Below are 16,085 nucleotides of genomic sequence, written 5' to 3'. Positions count from 1 at the left end.
TGGGAAAATCTTAACCTTGCCTCGAAAGGCGAACTTGTAACCCGAACCTTACAACTCTCGTTTGAAAGCCGAACCACGACTTGAAACCTGAATTTGGAATCCTAACCCCAATTTGAGCCCTTAAGCATTGTTGGAAACACTTCAACCTGACTTGAAACGCTGATTTCAAGCCCCGACCGTTGTTTGAAACTCAACTCTTATTTGAAACCGTAATGTGCAATAACCCAAACCCTGACTTAAAACCTGAGCTCACCCTGCTTTGAAATGTTCCCCCGTGTAGCCGTCTTCGGGATTTTCCCGCCAGTTCTGTCGGGCCCGGTTTCCTTGCGTTCTCTGTTGTGGGTGTGGATGGCAACAATTCTCTGCGGCGGCGCAGAAAAAAACTGAAGTTCTGATGGACAGCGGTTGCTATCGCTGACTTCCTCCTGTGCGGCGCGAACCCAAAGGCCACGACCGGCTCTTCAAACTCAGTGCGTGCGTGTCTAGTGTCGGTTTGGACGATGCCTCAAGTTAACGTGAGGGCACGAGTTCCTCTGACGTGCGGGTCGGCCCATCGAGACCAGGACGTGTTCTGGAAGTAAAACGGTAAGAGAACATCGGGGACCGTTGTGGGATTCCTTCAGACTTCCGAGAACCCGGTCCCCGTTTCAGGTGAGGAAATCTCGCCCTCCGTCCTGGGCCGTCGGGTCAGCGTTGAGGCTCGGGAGACGGACGGAGGAAACTTCAGCGCCACCTGAGCTCCGGCCGACAGTACCTGAACCGCACCCCGATGCTGGTCCTGGTCCAACCGGACCAGAAGTCAGACATACAAACGGTCGTCCTGGAGGAGAAACGGCCGAGAAAAGCTAAGGAAGGAAGGAGAGAAGTGAAAAATCAACGCCGTCCCGGTCCAGCGTTCGGGGAGTCGACCGATTCCGAACGCCGCGATCGGACTCGGTCGACTCGACAAACACGCTACCGTCCGTATATGGGTCGTTTTGATCAAGTAAGATTGGAATTGAGCCCGTTTTTGACGCCGCCTTGCTTTTTCTCGAAATCTTGGCGACTTCAAATTCCCGGCATTCATACTGAAGGCAAATGCTGAAATGCACTTCTTGCACAACGCCAAAGACAAATTCTGCCGACACGAGTGCATAAATGAATGATCCCGACTTCTCGTTGTGTTCGTTTCCATTGAAAAGAGGAGAATATTTCAGTTGCGCTCCTGTGCGACCAGACGCCGTTCCCGAGCTCCGGCGGCGCTACCCCGAGTCCTCCTTCGGTCTGACCTTCCACCCGCGGCACCGAGCGCAACGTCCCGGTACTAGACCCTTAAAAGCCCTACTGCCACTTGAAACCCTACCCCAGATTGAACCCTTTAATTAGGTTTGAAACCCGAGCCCCGACTTTAAACTCGCATTAGAAACCCTAACCCCAGCTTGAAACCTTAACCTTGACTTGAGTAATAATGTTTATTTAGCGCTTCTTTGAAACCCTAATCCGGATTTGGAAACCTAACCCTGACTCGAAACCTTCATTTGAAACGGTACCCCGGCCTCGCTGTCGTGCGCTCAGAGCGCCCAGACGGACGGCGGCGACTTCGCGTTCTGCGTGCGCGCCCGAGACAGATACGCGCGCCGGAGCCGAAGCGGGCCGGCCGCCCGCCTTGAGGTATTCCGGTCTCCTTGGCGTCCTATCGGCGGCGCTTGCCCTCCTCGGGGTCGCCCGAGCCCGACGGCGCGGGTGACTTTGGGCCGGAGGCGGGACCGCCCCTCGCTGTCGTCGAGTGTCCGCGCACGTGACCGCGCAGAGAATCGGATGAATATTTCATAAAAGAGCTCGATGAAATCAATGAAGCACTCCAGAGAGTTTGGGTACAAAAAAAGTTTGTATTAATTCAGGTCATACTGGCACACGCCAAATGTTGTTGAAAATGGAGTCTCCCCTCCTCACCCAAACAACAACAACACAATCGCTCCACTAACCAGTTACATATACACACATATAAACACACGTTCCTCCAGCGGTTTCCATGACAACATGCACACTGATATATCTTCAAAGCCTTTTAAGATGTTTTGCACCTTTGCAATTCTTGTTTTTGTGTTAGCTGCATTATGTTGTTGTTCTTGTGTTGCTGCATTGTATAGGCCATATTTTTGTTTTCTGTTGTTGCTGCATGTGCTGCTGTTTCGTGTTGCTACATTGTGTGTGCTGTTGTGTTGTTTTTTCTTCTGTGGCTGAATTGTTGTTGTTGTGTTTGTGTTGTTACTTAGTTGTGTTGCCGCATTGCGCTTCTTGTCTTCTTGTCGTATTTGCTGCATTGTGTTTTCTGTATTTTTGTGTCGCTGCGTGCATGTTGGCGTGTGTTGTGGCAGGAAGTACCAAGGTGGTGAGCGCAGCGGTATACTTTGTGTCATGAGACCGGACACACACACACACAGTGCAGGTCGTCTGTGTGTAGTGGGCGGAGCTTGTCTGCAGGATTTGCATTCTTCCAGTGTGTCGTTGTCATATTGTCTTCGTGGTGGTCTTGTGTACTTTGTGGTCAGTGTTGCTGTCTCTTGGACAGGTACCTACACACACACACACACACACAAAGCACGTGGAGACAAATTCCTTGTGTGTTTTTGACATACTTGTCAAATCCAGAGGATTCTGATGCGGTCTTAATAGTAATACAGTGGCACCTTGAATTTTCCCCATTGGATTCGTCTGTTCCAGCCCCTCTCAAACACGTTTTTCATAAATAGCGCTGTATTGTATCAAAACCTAAATACCTTAATTTCTCGTGTATAATGCGCATTTCCTCCCCCCCAAAAATAGAGTTAAAAAGTCAATGGTGCGCATTATACATTATAGGCTCAAATGGGGAAAAAAACGTTCACATTTTATATATGTATGCCGCCATCTAGTGGTTATGAAAAAGCTGTACACTTTCAATCCAAAATGCCACCGCCACCTAGTGGTTATACAAAATGTGTAGCCTCCACTTTCACTCCAATATGACAGGGGTACGTACGTACGTACGTATGACTGCATATATGTACAGTTTACATACCCTGGCAGAATTTGTGAAATATTGTTTTTTTTTTAAATATGATGACTGAACAACAACCGTCATTATGTTTTGTTCATGATAATGCTTTTCTGAAATTCTTGACCGTTTAATTTGAATCCCATAAAAATAAAATTCAATGTGTTTAGCCTGGTCCTTCATGTTTTCTTTCAAGAATTTGACCCATCTTACAAATTCAATCAAACATATGAGGACAACGGTGTGTTTTCTCATTTACTAAATAAAAGTTTCAAAATAAGAGCAAGTACATTAAAAAAGGATTAAGTGCTTAAGTTCAGAATATGTTTTTTTTAACAAACCTAACAAAATACAGATAATACCTCATGTTTTGATCATATGGGTAGAAGCCAAATCATGCATTGTAAAAATGCATTATACATGGGTAGAAGGGTTTTCCAGAATTTTGAGGTCAACTTTGGGGGTGCGCATTATACACGAGAAATGACGGTACTTTTGAATTGCTATATAAGGATTTTTAGTAGACTATATACTTGACTGTAGGTCTGAACTGATTAATTGAAAACTCCTGAATGACTATATAAGGAGTTTTAGATAGTGGACTAATTTTGGACTGAAACGATTACTCGGATACTCCGTCATCACGATAGAGTGGAACCTAGATTTAAGGGATGAATAGGGGGGAGGTCGTCTGTTCAAACCAATTGTCCCTTAAATTGAAGCACTTTTCTTCGTGGCTTAAAAACACCAGTACAGTACAAAATGATTGTCAGTAAATGTAAAAAAAAAAAGCTTTAAAATGTTAGCAAAGTTTTGAAGTTTAGCCAAGCATCGCAGGGGCGATTTTGGGTTCTAAATGGACGGTCGGTTAAGCCGAAGTCTGTAAAACGGAGTTTTCGTTTGTCGTCGTGCGCGTTTGCGCTACCGCTCCCGGTGTTTGCGTAGTTGTGCCCCTTTGTGTTACCTCTCCCAGTGTTTGTGTTCGTGCAGTTGTGCATTTTTGCATTACTTCTCCCAGTGTTTGTGGTTGAGCGTAGTGAAGTCGTCAAGGGTGGCGATCTCCTTCAGGTACTCGCTCAGCTTCTGGAGCTCGCGGTCCTTCTCGCGGTTCATGTGCGCCTTCATGAAGGGCCGGATCTGCGCACACACACACACGCGTGTTGCGTACACGTCGGCGGCCACGAGGCGAATGCGGGCGCGGCTACCTTGAGTCCGTTCTGCGGGTTCATGAGGAAGTTGCGTCCGATGTCGTCGAACATGATGGTGTTCTTCCTGCTGTAGAAGCGCTCGTACTTGCCCCAGATCACGCCCAGCGGCTTCACCTGCGACCCCCGAAGAAATCAGGAACACGAACCCACGTGCACACGACGTAGGCAACGTGTGCCTCGTTGTACTCTTGTTTGTATGCGTTGCTTCGCCGTGCGTGTTAAAGTTGGAGCGGTTGGAAGGTCTCAAATTACTGCGACAGCCATGCTCATTTCTATTAGCGCATTTACGTCATTTCGCATCACGTGTTAGCATTAAGGTAACGGACTTTGCCGACTAGCTGTTAGCACGTTAGCATGTTAGCACGCGTTGGCGTTAGCGACCGGGACGTAACCTCAGTCCGCAGCTCACGATTGCTATGGAAGCAAAGTCAGAGTGAGAGTACATGCGGTGGATTTTCCTGCGCCGTTAGGGAGACTTTGCATTCGACGCACACCGGCGTGAGGGTTAAAAGCAGGAGATCGCTAGCATCCGTAGCACCGGACGACCTGGCGCGGGCGCCCGGCTCGGAGCGCTCCGACCCGTTTCCAGGCTACGCTCGTCGTCGGGGAGCGCTCCGGAAATCGGGTGGTTCGACAAGAAGAAAAATCCACCGAATGCAAAAGGAAAAACCACCAATTATCCAAGCGGAGCAAAAAGGTCGGCGTTTTGAGTGTCGTGGCGCCGAACGCAATGAAAAAGAGAACAGCGCTGCACTGAGTGGGTGCACGACGTATTGTTTACAATGGGAGGAATCTTGTTGCAGTCCAACAAGAATACTGCACACTCAAAGCTGGAATAAAAAACAAAGGGCTCACCTCGACGACGCCCCTTTTGGGCGTGTGCACGGTGATCATGGCGGCGCTGTCCAGCATGAACGTGATCTTGTAGTTGGGGTTGTCAGTCACACCCAGCTCCTGACGCACACGCACAGGAACACGCGCGTCACCCTTTGGCTTGCATCGTGTGCCATTGTCATGCGCTTCCGTTATTGTTCTGATTGGCCAAAAGACCACGACCTTTTATTTCACTGACCTTCATTTTGGCGTCGATCCACTTCATGCTGGTGGCGGCTGGAAGGAAACACACACACACACAACGACGATGATGTCATCATCGTCACGGCGATGTCACAACGAGGTCATACGTACACCAGATAACGATGTCGTAATCCTCGTACGCCGACGTCAGGAACTCGTGAAGGTACGGCCTCATCAGCTCCTGACCGGTTTCTGCGCACGACTTGTGGTCTACACGCGCGCACAGAATTACACACAACAAACATGTACACACACACACAGGCGTGTTGAGTGTGCGGCGCAGGGGCGTGTCTAAGGGGTGGCTTTGGGGGCTGGCGCTCACCAAACAAAGTGTAGTCCACATCCAGGACCAGAAGTCTTTTCCCTTCCCTCGGGGAGTTCATCTCCTCCACCTTGTAGTCTTTGACGCGCCGAGTGATCTTTGCCAGGTTCTCCTCCCTGCAAACACGTCTTTGTCTTTGTGTGACCTTTGACCTTTTACCACGAATGGCGGCGAACTTATTTTTTACACTGGTATGACAATGTTAGAATGTGACTTAAAACGTGGCCTGTCCAGTTAATTACGCCGCAGTGATGACCACAGTTTGACCTAGGAACAGACTCTTTTTGAACTTACATTATTTCCTCTGGGAAAATTTGCTAGCAAATGCAAAATCGACTTCTTGTTACATCTGACGTATATCAGCTGAAATGCGCTAATGTGTCTGAAAACAATTTGTGAACATTACGCCGGCCGCAGTTTGACCCCGGAACGGATCACGCGGGCGTCTGACCTGTTCTCCACTTCGACGACCTCCTCCTCGATGTCAAAGTCGTTGACCACGTCGTCATTCTCGGGGGGGGGCGCTAAAACCTCCTCCTGCGCCCGAGCAAAAACAGTCAGACGTTCACAAGAAGCAGGAGGGGGGAAAGGGAGAAGAGGACAAAGAAGAAAAGGGTGGAGGAGGAGAGGGAGAAGAAAAGAAAAGACGGAGGAGGAGGAATAAGAGGATGAGGGAAGAGGCAGAAAAGAAGAGAAGGAGCAGCAGAGGAGGACAGAGGAAGAGAAGAACAAGAAACAAGAAAGAAAATGGCAAATGAGGGGAGGGAAAAGATCAAGCAAGGGGAAAAGAAGGAAGAGAGAAAATGGAGAAGCAAGAGACAGAAGGAAATGCAGGAGGAGAAGGAAGAAAAAGAAGGGAGAAGCTATGAGGGAGAGAGAAGTTGGAAAAAGAGACGATTGCATGAGGATGACGAGCGTGCGTCTGACCAGGCCTTCCTCCCTGGTGCCCATCATCATGATCTTGGTGTTGGGCTTCAGCTTGAGCGAGCCCAACTTCACTTGGTCCTCCGCCGCTTTCCCTGACGCACAAAAAGAGTTGAGGGTAAACGGCCCCGGAGCCTTTTGGGCCTCGCTCCCCCCGGGAAAAAAAGACAAAAAGGACAAGAAATGGAACCCCCCCAAAAAAAAGGGCGCCCAGCCGCGCCACTGTATTCCATGAATCCTTTGTTCATATTATATATTACAAATGTTATTGTTTGTCCGCCGTCTCAATGAATATTGGCTCATGGCCTGCCCCCCAAAATCACGATACACTGAAAATATTTGAGTGCACTTTGTAGTCTGCTACAGAGCGAGTAATTGTTGTTCATCATTGTTCTTGCGGTTGCATTTTGGGGATCCAACCTTTGCTCCCTCCACCCTCACTCCATACGGGGGAGTTTACCTTTGACCTTGAGCCCGAGCAGCTTCTGTCTCTCGGGCAGCACGCCGGTCAGCGCCTTGATGGACTGCTTGAGGTCCATGACGGTGTCCTCCTCGCACAGGGACGTGATGGCGTACTCGTGGCCGCCCCACTTGATGATCACGGACACGGACATGGTCCTCACGCGCCGCGCGCGCACGCTTTACAGCCACACACGCACACGCACGCACTGCAGTACAACAAAGTGAGACGTTGCCAGTCACGTTGATGTTTTTAGCCAAGGCGGCTAACTGGCTAGCAAACCCGGCGAGCTAGGCGGATAACATTAGCTCGTCGTCAGCCTCACCTGGCGGAGCGAGTTAGCATGTGATGCTAACATGAGACGCGCGACGAACGGGCCGTGGTGACGACTGGCAGAGACTCCGACCGCTTTCTTCCTCTTCATGAGACGACGCGAGCGACAAAAAGAGCGAAAAGAGAGCAAGCCGAGACTCCTGAAGCGCCTCCTGCCGGTAGTGACGTACAACAAAGCCTCGTCGTCATGGTAACCGCGCGGCTCGCCCAGCGTTCCACACGTAGATAGGAACACTAGATGAGCTAGCGTGCTGTAGCAGCCCCTCGAGCCGGCGTGACTCCGTGGTGGCCATGTTGGTGGGGGCGAAGTACCCATCCAAGGCAATGCGCGGACATTGAAATTAAGTCGTAAATTGTTCAATTGTCATCTGTTTTTCGTAAGGTTGACTTTTTTGTCAATACATTACAATAACATTTGGGAAAAAAAATAAAAGAAAAACGGTATATGTATTTTTTAACCGGTAAAAGGTCACTCTCATTTCCCTGGTCGCATTGTACAACTTGTACGCAACCGTATACCGCGCAATGTGCTAACGTGCTCCTTGGTCTTTTGTTTTTCTCGCCATCCACACACACGGAACGCACTGACGGCTGTGACTTCCCGAGCTTAGCGTCGCTCGAGGCACGCGTCTCCAAAGTGGCGTGTCGTATCTACCTATGCAAATGGCGTTCCGCCCACAGGCACAGGCTAGATATACAGTACTGTAGATTCATTTCCCAGCGCAGGAACTTCCTTAGCTTGAGCTTGAGTCGCTTGAGTTCCCCCTGTGTCCCCACCGGAAAAAACCCTAGCAAGGTACAGAAGGTTCCCCCTGGCGGGCAGGGTCTTCCTCGAGCTCCCAGGAACTCGGCCTGTGCTGACGAACGCTGATTGGCTGACAGACCTCTGTAGGCGTTTACGTTTCCATTCCCACAGCCGCCATTAGCGGACGTCGCGTTACGCGAGGCTAGAAACACGACGATTACAATACATTGACAACACCGGTCTTTCCGTTTTCCCGCTGAGCCGCTCTCGGCCGACTCGGTGCCGCTAAGGAGCGACGGTCCGAGCCGGCCGGGTCAGAGGAGACGAACGCCGGCGCCGATCCAGTCAGTCGCAGCGGGGGTAAAAATACAAATAAAAAACCTTCCGTTCACAAAGAAATATTCGCAATGTACAGTCTGTTTTTGTTGTTTCATGCAAACACATTCACAGATACCAAAATACGTCACACTGCTGTATCGTTAAATCTTCTCAATTCAATGATTGTCTGCGAAGTCATGGATTAGTGTTCTTTTTGATTGAACCTTATTCGGTGAAGGTATTTGCAATGCAGACAGAAGAGTAAGACGGAGCAAAATAGAAGCAAATACATACACAAACTGTACAATGTGATATAGTCACAAGTTAAACATTACATGACATCGTAGCACATGGGGAATAAAAGGGCCATAAAAGGCAAGTGAGCGGATGTTCTCGAAAGCTGGAGAACCTGCATGAAGAAAAATGGAATTGCCTGAATGCCAACACATCAGAAAAACGTGTCTTTTTCAATTTAAACAGATATAAATAAATGAATGAATGGCTTTTCTCCAGGTACTCCGGTTTCCTCCTACGTCCCCAAAACATGCCTGCTCGGTTTGAAGATTGAAGAGTCTAAATGGCCCGTAGGTGCGAACGGTTGTTTGTTTCTATGTGCCCTGCGATTGGCTGGCGACCAGTTCAGGGTGTACCCCGCCTCTCGGCCGAAGATTGCTGGGATAGGCTCCGGCACGCCCGCGACCCGCGTGAGGAGAAGCAGCTCGGAAGATGAATGAATGAATGAATGTATTGAAATGAACCTGTATATAATAAAACTCCCTACTTCAAAGACTGTCTGCAGGCACGTCGGGATTGAAAATGTGAATCAGTTCTACATTTCCTCACCTGGATAAAGGCTTCGGTTTCAGAGGTATCCGAAATATTAAAATATATAAAATATTTCGATGAAGATATCAAATCAGACATTCATTTGAAGCTTGAAATAGCAGCATTTTTTTTTTTAGATCCAGTAGGTGTCAGTAATGAGCAACATTTGCTTCAACTACCCTGAACTAATAATTAGTGCGAAGGAAACGCAAAGCTTTTGCTCTAGCAGGAATTCAAAGTTCCTGGGCTGCTTGTTGCGGATGGAAAGTTTGCAAAGGTGAAAATATTTAGTGTATTTACGGTAGACTTGAATTTTCCAAAATGTAATTGTCGAGCGGGGTTGGTGGGGTTTGGGATTGCATTTTTGGGAAACCAATTTTTATTTTAGGGGGGCCTAAAACAATACAATTTTGCCCTAAACACATAGTACCAAATAATTTGGGGGGCTTGTGCCCCTGTCTTGAGCACAACACGAGCAGGCGGCGCGGCGCGGCTCATCCACATCCACGGAACCCTGAGGGCAGCATCTGCGCATGCGTAATCCCGGTTGCTGCTGCTCCTGCTGCTGCCTCCTCCTGTGATGGCGTCTGAGCGAGATGCTCGGCTCGGCCGCCTCCTGTGAGCTCGACGCGGCTCCGTCAAACTCGGGCGGGCGGTGCCCCGCTAAAATGCTCCGTGCTCCCGCCGGAAAGAAGAAGCTCCCCACCGAGGCTCGTGCGCGCACCCTGAACGGCGGCCTTCACGCGTAAATTGGACCTTTTCGGCCATTTTGAACCTGTTCATCAAGTAGCTGGCGAGCTCCGTGCTAGCCGGCTAAACTAAGCCAAACTAAAGATGGGTTATCTGAAACGGCGAGCAAAGAACCGCTAAAGCTCTTTAGCCTTTATGTGACTGATTTATATTCGCGAGTTTAACCGAAAAAGACGTGCGGTGCGGTGACGTCACTTTGTTTGACAAGCTCGCTAGCTAGGCTAGGCTAGGCTAGGCTAGGCTAGCTGTTAGCTCGAGTTGTTGGCGCCGTGCCTTCTGATGCGGACACATCGTTGTATTCAATCTTGGTTTGCAATCATAATTAATACATATCAAGTAATTTAGAGTAAACCTAGTGTATGAACGAAACATGTATTCGTGTTTAGATTCTTCAGTAAATGTCAGCGAAGCGTTGGAGATTGTCGGACGGACGGACGGACGGAGAGGTTACTCGAGTTCACGTGGGCATCGACGCCAATCCACCAAAGTGTCGCCGCTCACGCTAACCTCAGTACGAGTACACGGATTAGGTGATTAAAATACAGTAGACGACCGTGATGGAGTTATGTAAGTAGCACTGGCGCTGACTATTATGTAACGCGACATCATTTTGTTGTTGGGATGACGACAGTGCATGCGAGACTCTCAAAATGAAAAGGGGATGCTTGGCGATGTTTCCTACAATGTTCGAATGTTGTGCAGACGCACGAGCGTCATACAACCCTAATATATACTTTCTACATTTAATTAGTTCAGCGTTTTATCATCTTTATTTTGAGCCTCATCGACAAATGATTTCTCCCATCTGTCTGTTATTAAAAATCAAATGTTTGCCCACCCTTGCGTAAAAGTATGATTTTTGGCATGTAAACAGACGCGTAACATAGGAACAAGGAACTTGTTCTCGTGTCATGGTGTGCAGTCGACACGGTTTTCATTTTGTTTTTTATTATAACGATCATAGTTTTTGTGTCCAACGTGACGAACTGTGAAGTATGCCAATGAGTTAGATTATTATCACAGGTACTTCAGTGTGGTCCGCCACCTGCTCCTTGTGTAAAATGTCCTGTTGTGATTTGGCGCAAATCAAAGTGACTTGACATGTCAGCAACCTCGTCTTGTGCCGCAGCATCCCATCCTAGCGCTTTGCCGTGCCCGCCGATCGGTGGGAGGGCCATGGCGGTGAAGGAGCGCGTGGAGGCGGTGCTGAACGTGGGCCTGCGCGTGCCCAGCATCATGCTGCTGGACGTCCTGTACCGCTGGGACGTGGGCTCCTTCTTCCAGAAGGTTCAGCGATCCAGCCTGTCCAACAACCCGCTCTTCCAGTACAAGTACCTGGCGCTCTACCTGCACTACGTGGGTCAGTTTATTGCTCAGGATGATGTTTGGGGGCTTAGCTTTTCATTTTGGCGGGCTCGTTTGCAAAAGTGCAGCCGGTGCTGACAAAGCGATGCGAGTCAATGTTGGGGCAAAAAAAGCAGCTTGAAAGCTCGTTTACAAGCGAAACGTGTTTTGAGTCATGTCGTTGTTATTTGAAAAAATGATGTAACAGGTTACATCCTGAGCCTGGTCCTGCTCACGCTGCCCCGTCAGCACCTGGTCAAGCTTTACCTCTACGTTCTCACCGCCCTGCTGCTCTTTGCCGGCCACCAGGTGTCCAGGTACGCAAGCGCACACGCGCACGCGCGCACAGTGTACAGGGCTTGAATGCGTCCGTCTTGCGTTGTGGTCAGGGATTACGTGCGCAGCGAGCTGGAGTCGGGCCACGAGGGCGCCGTGTACCTGGAGCCGCTCTCCATGAACAGATTCGCCACGGCGCTCGTAGGTAAGACGGTCACGTGACCGCACGGGAGGAAGGCGACGCCTCGCGCTGCCCGCCGAGGTCCGGAACGAGCCCGCCGCTGCCGCGATGTGCTTCCGTCGTCGTGCTAAAAATAGAACGCACGGCGTGCTGAAGTCAGCGTAAATGTGCTTCCACCTTCCATTGTGTTTGTGTGTGTGTGTGTGCATGCGCGCGTGTGACTTGTTTGTGTGCGTGCACACGTGACTTTAGTTTGTGTACGTGAGTGCGTGCGCGCGCCCACGTGACTTTAGTTTGTGGGCATGCGCATGTGACTTGTATTTGACTGTCGTGTGTGCGCGCTGGTTCCAGGTCAGCTGGTGGTGTGCACACTGTGCTCGTGCGTGATGCAGACCAAGCGCATCTGGCTGTTCTCGGCCCACCTGCTCCCCTTGGTGGCCCGTCTGTGCCTGGTGCCTCTGGAGACCATCGTGTTCATCAACAAGTTCTCCATGATCTTCACGGGCCTGGAGGTCATCTACTTCCTGGCGTCCAACCTGCTGGTGCCCTACAACCTGGCCAAGACGGCGTACCGCGAGCTGGTCCAGGCGAGTGCGGCGGCGGCGGGCGACGACGATGTCGTGACGCTAAACAATCTTTTCGGAGGTTTTTCGTTCACGCGCAACAAGAGCAAGTAACGCGTGACGTGTTCCAAATATCAAAGAGGAGGTAGAACATTTTTCATCCACATTTGTAAACAGGAACAGGGGCATCTAGTCTTAGCTTAGCACGCGGCGGGTTCACCCGCACGGAGGAGTCGCTCCCTCGGTCGGCGCTCTGCGGGTGTGCGGTGACGGTTTGTTCCGGTGGGGTTCCAGGTGGTGGAGGTCTACGGTCTGCTAGCGCTCGGGATGTCCTTGTGGAACCAGCTGGTCCTGCCGGTCCTCTTCATGTGCTTCTGGCTGCTGCTCTTCGCCCTGCAGATCTACTCGTACTTCAGCACCCGAGACCGGCCCGTCTCCAGAGAGAGGCTCCTCTTCCTCTTCCTCACCAGGTGCGCGGGCGCGCTCGCTGCGTCCGTCGCCGGCGTCGTTGTCGTGGCCGCGCGTGTGCGTAAAGCCTGTTTGTGCCTCCCGAGCAGCGTGGCCGAGTGCTGCAGTACGCCGTACTCGCTCTTGGGCCTGGTCTTCACCGTGTCCTTCATCGCGCTGGGCGTCCTCACGCTCTGCAAGTTCTACCTGCAGGGCTACCGAGCCTTCATCAACGACAACACCATGCACAGGTGTGCGGGGCGGGCGCGCACACGCTCCCTTTTTTGTATTGTTCCTTTTTTCCTCAGTTTCGGGTAACCTTGCCTGCAGTTTTTAATACCGGTCTTAGTTTGGACCGTTTCAAGCTATTCATTGGACGTGGACTACTTGACGTTCAATTAATAATTTTTGAATAACCCTAGAAAAGAAATTGCGTGCGCACACAGACAATCGCGCACTCAGCAGCAGCCTTGCGTTTCCGGTGCCCAGGGGCGTGACGGAGGGCATCACCCTGCTGATCCTGGCCGTCCAGACGGGACTGATTGAGCTGCAGGTGATCCACCGAGCCTTCCTCCTGTCCATCATCCTCTTCATCGTGGTGGCCTCCATCCTGCAGTCCATGCTGGAGATCGCCGACCCCATTGTGCTGGCACTGGGGGCGTCCAGGGACAAGTAGGTGCCCACGCGCCCGGCTGCGCCCGGACGACGGTCGTTTCTCTCACGCCTCTTCCCGTCAGGAGTTTGTGGAAGCACTTCCGGGCCGTGTCGCTGTGCCTCTTCCTGCTGGTCTTCCCGGCCTACATGGCCTACATGATCTGCCAGTTCTTCCAGATGGACTTCTGGCTCCTCATCATCATCTCGTCCTCCGTCCTCACGTCGCTGCAGGTGACCGTGCACATGCGCCGCACCGGTGAACGCGGGCCTTAGCGTGAGCGGGTGTGTCAAGTTTGTGTGGCCGCGTTCAGGTGCTGGGCACGCTGCTGATCTACGTGCTGTTCATGGTGGAGGAGTTCCGCAAGGCTCCCGTGGAGAACATGGACGAAGTCATCTACTGCGTCAACGGAATGTACAGGCTGCTGGAGTTCCTGGTACGGGCGCACGTGCGTTGCGGCCGGCGTGTGCGCGCGTTTGTTATAGCAGCGTTTGTCCGCCAGGTGGCGGTGTGCGTGGTGTGCTACGGCGTGTCGGAGACGGTGTTCGGCGAGTGGAGCGTGATGGGCGGCACCATCATCCTGGTGCACTCGTACTACAACGTGTGGCTGCGGGCGCAGTTGGGCTGGCAGAGCTTCCTGCTGCGCCGTGACGCCGTCAACAAGATCAAGAGCCTCCCCGCCGCCAGCGCCGCGCAGCTGCGACGCTACAACGACATCTGCGCCATCTGCTACCAGGTCACCGCCCGCCGTTGCCCTTTGCGCCGGCTTCTCGCGTCGACGTCTGCCGTGTCGCATTAATGTCTCGTTAACGTGCGCGCGGCCTCTCGGGTGAGGCGTCGTACGTCGGTACGTCGCCTTGGAGTGTCACCTCGACGTGCTCCGTGTCGCCATCTTGTGTGGCTTCTCGCGTCTAATGTGCCGCCTCGTTTTCCCCTCAGGACCTGACCAGCGCCGTCATCACGCCGTGCAGCCATTTCTTCCACGCGGGCTGTCTGAAGAAGTGGCTGTACGTGCAGGAGACGTGTCCGCTCTGTCACGCTCAACTCAAGAGCCAATCGGCCGACTCGCCCCCGGCCGATCGCGTGCCCGCGGGACAGGAAGAGGAGAAGGCTGCGGACGACCAAGGAGCTTCATCTTCTGCGTGCGGCCGGTCGTCGGGGTCCTCCTCTGACCAGACGGACGCGGCCCCCTCGTCTCCCGCCGCGGCTTCCCGTCCGGAAGGAAGCGGCGGCGCGTCGGGCGGAGGCTCGGCCGAACCAGGCGACCCTTTAGGCGGTCTGGAGTCTCTGAGCCCCGCTCGCATGTGACATCGTCGTTACCTCTGATGACATCACAGGTGATGCCGTTGACATTTGAACGCACGTGTTCCGTGCAGTCCGCTGTCACAGCCCACGTCGGAATTCTTGCGTAGCGGACCGCGATAGTCCCTAAAATGTCCACCGGAAATCCCGACGCGGCGAGTTCGGGGAACCGGCGGTCGCCGCGTTCGCGATAGTTCGCTCGTCTCCCCAACTCCCCGATCACCACGTCGGGATTTTCACAGAATGACGAAGAAGAAGATGATGATGCATGCGTGAGCGCCTGCACGTTTCCACGGTTACCAAAGCATCTCGAGCATCTTTCTCCCTCTCTGACGCGCGGCAACCTTTTGCACCGTCGTCATTTCTACGACATGTCACTTGACCTTTGCCCCCTGCCCGTATGACGCGCCCTCGGCCGGCGTGATCGCTCCGCTGTCCGGAGCGGGATCGGCGAGACGCGGACGGCGCCCGTTACCTTCACGCAGTGTTAGCGCCGTTCCGAATGAATACATGCACAATGAAAATGTATGATGAACGCCGCCAATCAAAATATCTTTTAAAAAAAAAAAAAAAAAAAAAAAAAAGATGAAACGTAAACTTTGTATTGCACGAGTTTGTGAGGACTCCACTGGCGATGACGGTTTCCACTTTTGATTGAGATGGGAAGATGGGCCGGCTCAAAAAAGAACAGCGGCTCAAATGTGCACGCAAGATATATGCCCAAATATTTGATGCTCATTTTAAGTTTCTTCAGGGTTCATTCCTGGGGCCGCATGTAACGATTTCAAGAATTTTTCAGATGAATCGGCTAAAAAAAACAACATAAATCCGTCCCTTTATTGAAAAACAGGACGTTATTTGAAATTGAAAGTGCACAAAGTGATGATGATTCACTTCCTGGTTTGCTGCGAACATCTATCAGAAAATCGGCAAAAATGTTGATTGCTTTCCAAAGTAAAAGCAGATGTTTACAAATGTCTTATTTTGGAAAAACAAAGATAACCTGCAGCAAAATAGGTGTCGATTAATTTGCTAAGTGATTAGAGTTGAACCTCTGATTCTAATAATCAACTGTTTAATAAAATTGTAAAATGTGCTACATGTATAAAATTCTTGTTTTAGTTTTGTTTAAGCCGGCTCGGTGGGCGACCGGTTAGCACATCTGCGGGTTCAAATCCCGGCCCCGCCTGTGCGGAGTTCGCATGTTCTCCCCGTCCCTGCGTGGCTTTTCTCCGGCCACTCCGCTTTCCTCCCACATCCCAAAAACATTCGTGCTAGGTTGATTGAAGACGCTAAGTTGCCCGTAGGTGTGAATGGTTGTTTGTTTGTTCCTATGTGCCCT

At 51.3% G+C, this 16,085-nt stretch overlaps 2 protein-coding genes across 5 annotated transcripts; one reads left to right on the top strand and one right to left on the bottom strand.

Annotated features, from left to right (window-relative positions):
* Positions 1-1,848: 1,848 nt before the first annotated feature.
* Positions 1,849-8,105, bottom strand: ublcp1 (ubiquitin-like domain containing CTD phosphatase 1). Its single transcript, XM_061750938.1, has 11 exons — positions 7,333-8,105; positions 7,008-7,215; positions 6,551-6,642; positions 6,075-6,160; positions 5,624-5,739; positions 5,413-5,511; positions 5,297-5,334; positions 5,080-5,178; positions 4,222-4,338; positions 4,026-4,153; positions 1,849-2,555 (listed from the first exon to the last, which is right to left on the bottom strand). The coding sequence occupies exons 2-11, from the start codon at positions 7,159-7,161 to the stop codon at positions 2,528-2,530; spliced, it is 957 nt and encodes a 318-aa protein (XP_061606922.1). The 5' UTR covers positions 7,162-7,215; positions 7,333-8,105; the 3' UTR covers positions 1,849-2,527.
* A 1,646-nt stretch (positions 8,106-9,751) lies between these two features.
* Positions 9,752-15,839, top strand: LOC133466824 (RING finger protein 145-like). 4 transcript variants are annotated; one of them, XM_061750902.1, is made up of 12 exons: positions 9,752-9,973; positions 11,108-11,338; positions 11,531-11,639; positions 11,712-11,803; positions 12,131-12,366; positions 12,637-12,812; positions 12,900-13,040; positions 13,279-13,461; positions 13,527-13,674; positions 13,755-13,877; positions 13,944-14,177; positions 14,381-15,839. In XM_061750902.1, exons 2-12 carry the CDS (start codon positions 11,155-11,157, stop codon positions 14,747-14,749), a joined length of 1,995 nt encoding a protein of 664 aa, XP_061606886.1. In that variant the 5' UTR covers positions 9,752-9,973; positions 11,108-11,154; the 3' UTR covers positions 14,750-15,839. The 4 variants fall into 4 exon arrangements, with proteins under 4 accessions (XP_061606886.1, XP_061606884.1, XP_061606885.1 ...); XM_061750900.1 differs by having other exon boundaries at positions 10,365-11,338; XM_061750901.1 differs by having other exon boundaries at positions 9,752-10,545.
* The last annotated feature ends 246 nt before the right edge of the window (positions 15,840-16,085 follow it).

Source organism: Phyllopteryx taeniolatus, chromosome 17 (genome assembly GCF_024500385.1).
Source record: "Phyllopteryx taeniolatus isolate TA_2022b chromosome 17, UOR_Ptae_1.2, whole genome shotgun sequence".
NCBI lineage: Eukaryota > Metazoa > Chordata > Actinopteri > Syngnathiformes > Syngnathidae > Phyllopteryx > Phyllopteryx taeniolatus.
The sequence above is the reverse complement of the archived record's forward strand: the minus strand, read 5'-3'. Positions and strand labels throughout refer to the sequence as shown.

What these genes read in the sequence shown, in the direction of transcription:
- LOC133466824 (XM_061750900.1), top strand. Translation starts at nt 11,080, where the DNA reads ATGTCAGCAACCTCGTCTTGTGCCGCAGCATCCCATCCTAGCGCTTTG. An exon ending in GCCGGCCACCAGGTGTCCAG is followed by an intron (nt 11,640 to 11,711) that starts GTACGCAAGCGC and finishes CGTTGTGGTCAG; the next exon opens with GGATTACGTGCGCAGCGAGC. An exon ending in AACGACAACACCATGCACAG is followed by an intron (nt 13,041 to 13,278) that starts GTGTGCGGGGCG and finishes TCCGGTGCCCAG; the next exon opens with GGGCGTGACGGAGGGCATCA.
- ublcp1 (XM_061750938.1), bottom strand. Translation starts at nt 7,161, where the DNA reads ATGTCCGTGTCCGTGATCATCAAGTGGGGCGGCCACGAGTACGCCATC. An exon ending in TGTGGACTACACTTTGTTTG is followed by an intron (nt 5,512 to 5,623) that starts GTGAGCGCCAGC and finishes GCGCGCGTGTAG; the next exon opens with ACCACAAGTCGTGCGCAGAA. An exon ending in TTACGACATCGTTATCTGGT is followed by an intron (nt 5,335 to 5,412) that starts GTACGTATGACC and finishes GTTTCCTTCCAG; the next exon opens with CCGCCACCAGCATGAAGTGG.